The sequence below is a fragment of the Eurytemora carolleeae genome, unplaced genomic scaffold (genome assembly GCF_000591075.1).
Source record: "Eurytemora carolleeae unplaced genomic scaffold, Eaff_2.0 scaffold1072, whole genome shotgun sequence".
NCBI lineage: Eukaryota > Metazoa > Arthropoda > Copepoda > Calanoida > Temoridae > Eurytemora > Eurytemora carolleeae.
This window is the reverse complement of record NW_019397086.1, coordinates 126408-132919: the sequence shown is the minus strand read 5'-3', so window position 1 is coordinate 132919 and position 6512 is coordinate 126408. Positions and strand designations below refer to the sequence as shown.

Sequence of the window (6512 nt, the reverse complement as noted above, 5' to 3'; positions counted from 1 at the left end):
TCCCTTCCATTTGGTTCTGGCCCTGTTATGGACACTTATTTAAAAAAAAACTTAAATCCATTCCTACCACACTTTTATGAATGATATCATAACTCAGAGTTCTTGAAAAATAGTTTATAGATTCTTGTCCATAATCTGATCCCTTGTCTGGGCTAACTGATCCTATCGATTGTTCAAAACACTCATTTTTACCCTCCACATGTTTCACGGGTTGAAAAAGGGATGAGATTGTATTAGATAAAAAAGCGCAATTGCTTGAATTGATGCAGTTTTATAATGTTAGTATCAAGGTCCTGTTTCAAGCATAGATTTCAACGTCTAAAGATGAATAAATTCACAGATTCTGCAGGCCGCCAATTTATAGACTTACCTTCTTTAGGTTTGTAGTGAATTTGAGTTTACTGTAAACGGAATTGAGTCCTTGCCACAAACCAACCTTTTCTAATCCCTATATCACTGCAACCTGATGGTGTAAATTATTGATATTTAAAACTTTGATTACTTGATCTAGCAGACTTTAATTTAATGGATTTTAAAGATGAAGAGATCGGAAACTTTTGTTGGCATCTGTTATAGAAACAATAGCGGAGGAAATTGTTAGAATTAAACACTTTTCAAACCAGAAAAACGAAGATATCTTCTATTTTATTGATGAGATAAAGGTTAATGGGTTCCCTTGGAAATCTGAAATGGAAGAACACTTGAAACAGTTCATTTAATTACCATCAGAATGAAACAGCCATAGACTCAGATTAATTGGCATTTGTTGAATCTGGAAATTCATTCTTCTATGATCTTCATTCCAATATTCATTCACCCATCTTAAATCCTTTCATTTATACATTCATCAAATTTATGCATTCATTTTTTATATTTAAAATCATTTTCATCCACAGTCAAAAGATGAAACTGCACACAGAAAATTAAGAATAATTTTCAAAAATCCGCGATGATGCTATAAGATTATCATGCTGTAGATCTTGCTAGGCTACATTTGTTGCATGAAATATGCTGGGTCAACTCTACATCTGGTAGTCCAGACTGGACTGTACAACTGAATTCACCTGTTGCACTGGCTCGGATCATGCAACTGGTTTAAATATGAATCATGTTTTACCCAAAAATATTCTGTTGTTCAAATTTACCCCTTGAAGCAAACTGAATACTCGCCCTTTAAGCAAATGGTTCGCCCCTACATCTTTGCAACCGGATGTTGTAAACTTTTGATATTTTAATCTCTGACAAAAGCTGGCAAAGATATACGGATTAAAAATGAAAGCTTGAGCCCAGTAATCAGTTCCTTTGTACTCGGCTCAGGTCATTCCTGATGCGGAGTTTGTATTTAAAGTTTTATGAAAATGAACCACTTTTATACTATCCGTAAATACATACAGAGCTGTGTGGCATTTACATTGAATCCAACTTAGAGATTTAACTTTAAAAATATTCATTGCTTTGCATCTTGTATATAGTTTTAGATTAAATTGTATTTAATTAGAACTGTCGTGTTTAGTTGTAACAATCGTAGAATAGATATTACCCTGCATCCCATGATCACAGCTAAAACATATATTAAAATTCAGATCTTGCAACAACTTTTTTCTAGATAATCAGTTTCGTTTGTTTGGTATCAATGTGCATTGTTAAAATTGCAATATTTTGTAAAATATATTTCAGAACATTAAACAATGTCCTGTACTGTACTGCAGTCTACTGTACAGTACTTTACTGAACTAAACTGTTCATCCAGAAATTAGTGAAATATTATCAAATCGCTAAAAAAGTCTAATAACTGCATGTGTTATATCAGAAAAAAATATGTAAACTGCATATTTTGCAGAATGTAGAATATATTTAAAACAATTTAAGAATTGTATTTTAATTTGATAAATATTCTTGTTGTTTTTCTAGATTGAGAAAGGCGTTGAATCTAAACCGTTCTCCTACTACTCAAGGAGCTTGCTCAGGATAGTTGCGGAGGAGACCGGGAACTACACCTGCAGTGCCATGAACCAACTGACCGATACACTTACCCAGGTATACTTAGTACTTACCCAATTACTTACCCATGTTTGAATTTTGCAATGCTTAATTTTGCGAATTTTTGATTTTGCAAACGTTTAATTTTGCAAATGTTTAATGATACAAATATATAATTTTGAATGTATTGTTCAGGATACAAAAAGTTTTATGATCTATGTGGAACGAGCAGAGCAGGAACACCAAGGTGGGATTTTAATAGAAAAGAATTAGGATTGGGGGGTCTAGGGTTCAAACACACATTTTTTAAACTGTATTAGCTTGAGAACCCAGCTTTGCCGGGAAACTTTTAACCTCAGCCAAGAACAATCCCGTGGATGTTTGTTGCTAAAATAAACCACAGAGGGGTCTAATTTTTTTTTCGACGGGCCACAGATTTTTATTCGGCATTGTTGTTTAAAAAAAAGTCTGTAGAGTCTAAAACCACGGATGTTACAATGAAAATCTCGAGAGACGATTTCAAAAAGAAGGAAAATTAACAATCATGCTTTTTCGGCCACCCTATAAAATGTTTAATGTTCTGCCCCCCCACCCCAAGGAAGTGGTTGCCCGAATCGTCCAAGACTACCAGTATCTTTGATCTGAATGAGTTGCATCAAGTTTATCAGTTCTCAATCCACACATAAATCCATCAGGAATTCGTAGTTTGTCTCGGTAGGACAAGTAATGGTCAAATAACTTACAATGGTTTAAGTTTTAGATCGTTTGTAAACAAATCCCAACTCTACACTCTCTCACTAGAATTACAAAATTTCTCAATAAATTTCACCAAAAACTTTGCTCAAAGAGTTTTTAATGACTCTAAAATTGAACTCGTAAATACTTTTTTTGACATTTACATTTTTTTAACAATAAAGAGCTTTCGTTTTTATGAAGTAGTTGGGAAAATTCTCAATGATTTTTTTAAGGGTAAATTTTAAATTTTTTCAGTTAAAGAAACAAAAGTTTAAAAATATATTTCAAAAAAATGTACTTATATGTTTGAATATATATGGACATTTTGAGATTATATATGTAAATATATTTAAATATGTGGATACATGAATATCAATACATTCTTGTCGGATCTTTATTATCTAAAATAAAGATTTGGATAAAAGATTGAGAAGGATTTCAAACTCTGAGATGGTTCTGTCCAAATTTAAAGAAAAAATAGAATATTCATAATTCAAGAATATGAAATGTGTTTCCGCAAAATAAAATGTTTAAACTTAACTCTCTGCTTAAATGTATAAATTTTAGTAAGTTTTAAATAAATTTTTAGAATCAACAAACTAAGCCTCTGAAAACTTATACTTTTAATCCTGCGTATTTTAGAATTATATAGAGAATTATATAGATTAAACGGATTAAATTGAAGTAAAAATCAAAATGTAAAATATATGCTTCTGATGTCCATTATACCATTTACATATATTTTTTATTTCAAATGGAACGCTGAAATCGGGCCTTTAGTTTATAGGCCAAAAAGCTAGATTTGATTTTATGAATTCTAAATTTAGTAATTCGCTTTAAAGTGCTTTTGGATTTTGATATCTTTATATAAAGCTCTTGAATTTTTAGCGTAAATTAGAAGGGACAACACTAAAGAAGTGCCCCCCCCCCACTTTATTTTAAAGAGGGGTAGGGGGAGTGTACCTCCAGAATATTTATATAATCTAAAGAAATTAATATTTTAGAAGGTGCTGCTGGAGGGTATTGTGCTCCATACTCAGGAAAGGTCAGAATAAATCACTTTTACCGAACCAATCTTTTTATGAATTATGCTGACAAAAGCAAACTGAACCAAACCAAATCAGACTTTAACTGAACCAAACCAAATCAGACTTTAACTGATCCAAACCAAATCAGACTTTAACTGATCCAAACCAAATCAGACTTGATCTCAAACAATTCAAATCAGTCTTAAACTGAACTAAACCAAATCAGACTTTAACTGATCCAAACCAAATCAGACTTTAACTGAACCAATCCAAATCAGACTTTAACTGAACCAAACCAAATCAGACTTTAACTGATCCAGACCAAATAAGACTTTAACTGAACCAAACCAAATCAGACTTTAACTGAACCAAACCAAATCAGTCTTAAACTGAAATAAACCAAATCAGTTTTTACTTTGACTAAATCCAATTGTTCTACATCAAAAACAAACAAAATCTTCAAGTGTGAAGTGAGCTTTTAAATTTTGATCATAAAATGAAAAATGGAAATTTTTTAAATATTTTTTTTCTAGGTTTGCCGAAGTCACCTCCAAGGAAGAGGTTTGGTTTGGTTTGATATCTCACAGGTATTTTAGGATAATGAATGTAGCCTTTTCTTTCAAGTTCTTATGTCACGTAAATCTAGTAGGTATTGAGTAGTTATTAAGTAGGTATTTAGTAGGTATTTAGTAGGTATTGAGTAGGTATTGAGTATGTATTGAGTAGGTATTGAGTAGGTATTGAGTAGGTATTAAATGTATTGAGTAGGTATTAAGTAGGTATTGAGTAGGTATTGAGTAGGTATTGAGTAGGTATTGAGTAGGTATTGAGTAGGTATTGAGTAGGTATTGAGTAGGTATAGAGTAGGTATAGAGTAGGTATAGAGTAGGTATTGGGTAGGTATTGAGTGTATTGAGTAGGTATTTAGTAGGTATTTAGGAAAAAATACAAAAATGTTTTGAATTTCTAACATGCAAACCAAATAAATTAGCTTTTCCCAAGCATGTGCGTGAAATCAAAACTAGAGGAACTACACGGTTACAAATTCAAACCAGTAATTTTGCTTAAATTTGACCTTATCCTTCTGTTTAGTTTATTATTATATATAGATTGATTATGCAATAAACACTTCATCAAAAAATAATAGATTATTATTAGCTTCCAACATTTTCCTTGGAAGACAATTTGGTGATGAATCTTAAACCAATTTCGTAATTGTATAAAATATAAATATTACAGAAATCAATCAATTGCCTCTAGTTTTTATAATGTAACTACAGAAGCCATGCTTGGAAATGCATTTAAAATTATTTCAAAGCTGAAAAATATTCCAAAATAATTTTGTTATTAATTTTACAGATTTTCCATGAAAGACAATTTGCTGATGAATTTGAAACCAATTTCATAATTTCATAATTTCATAATTTCATAACTTCATAATTGGTTTAAATATGAAAATGACGAAAGCTATGAATTGATTAGATTAGTAATGTATTGAATTCATTCAAAAATATAAGCTTCAGTAATAACTCATTTTAATCTGATAATTTATCTTTTTAACTAAAAATGTTCATCATTTTGATTGTATAAGCCTGGCAAAGCAAAATTTTGATTGATTTGTACTAATTTTAACTTAGTGTTAGAAATTCGAAATAAAATGTGCGAAGTTATGAACAAAGTGTGCGAAATTCGAAACAAAGTGTGCGAAATACGGAATAAAGTGTGCTAAATTATGAACAAAGTGTTCGAAATTCGGAACAAAGTGTGAGAATAAAATGCAGAATTTATTAACGCTTTCAGGAATGTTTCACATTTTTAAACAATTAATTGTTAAGACTTCTTTATGGCCCTTCATGTGAACAATGACGCTGGATTTGTTTTGAAGAAAAACATATCTATTTGTAAATGTACAGGGTGCCCTTTAACAAAGGTTGATGTTTTCGAGCCTTTTAATGCAACACCATGCCCGTTGAATTTAAAGATCATTTTAATTAAGAAACTACCTAATTGGCATTAATGAGTTAATATCTAGGATAATGCTGGTGGTTGGTTAAATGAAGAGATTACTAGTGGACTACAGGAGGAACTAATCGACAAGCTGCAGGAACCTTGCAGGACAGCTGCTCAGGTCATAGAACAGACAAATAGAGATTTCAACGAACTCAAAGTCTCAATTTTTCTCTTCCTTTTTTTACATATGAGAAAGTCTTAAAGCATGATCCTGTATCCTGTATCCTGTATCCTGCATCCTGTATCATGTATCCTGTATCCTGTATCCTACATCCTGTATCCTGTATCCTGTATCCTGTATCCTGTATCCTGTATCCTGTATCCTGTATCCTGTATCCTGTATGCATTCAACTTATCTCAGAATGTATATTTCTTCGGTTTTGTGTATAGAAAGATAAACTATGGAAGGAAACCAATTTACCATGTTTGGATTTTCAATTCGCAATCAGATGCATTTCCACTGATAAACTAGATAAGACCACAGGATGTTCAGATAAAAATGGTATTCAGGGCGTCCTTTTTTTGCAACATAAAATAATTAGTGATGTATTCTAGTGTTAATCAACACCTACAAATTAAAGAATATCTAATTTCTAGAAAAATTGAAATCACACAATTTGTATTTTGACAAAAAGAAGCCAGCTTTCTAAGGTCTTGCAAAAAACTCAAATATTTTAGTCCCTTTCCAACCTGATAGTGTAAACCTTTCATAATTCAAACTTTGACTGTTTTATCTAGCCTCTGTTCAGTATACTTTTC

At 31.5% G+C, this 6512-nt stretch overlaps 1 protein-coding gene across 1 annotated transcript in view; it reads left to right on the top strand.

The window, feature by feature from the left end:
- The first annotated feature begins 1878 nt into the window (after positions 1–1878).
- The window catches only part of LOC111711749 (tyrosine-protein kinase transmembrane receptor Ror2), an 8846-nt gene continuing 4212 nt past the window's right edge, over positions 1879–6512 (top strand). Inside the window, exons 1-5 of the mRNA XM_023486174.1 lie at positions 1879–2037; positions 2176–2227; positions 3720–3760; positions 4277–4330; positions 5776–5871. Of these exons, the coding sequence (XP_023341942.1) occupies positions 2008–2037; positions 2176–2227; positions 3720–3760; positions 4277–4330; positions 5776–5871 (273 nt within the window). The 5' untranslated portion in view covers positions 1879–2007. The remainder of the gene's footprint in view (positions 2038–2175; positions 2228–3719; positions 3761–4276; positions 4331–5775; positions 5872–6512) is intronic.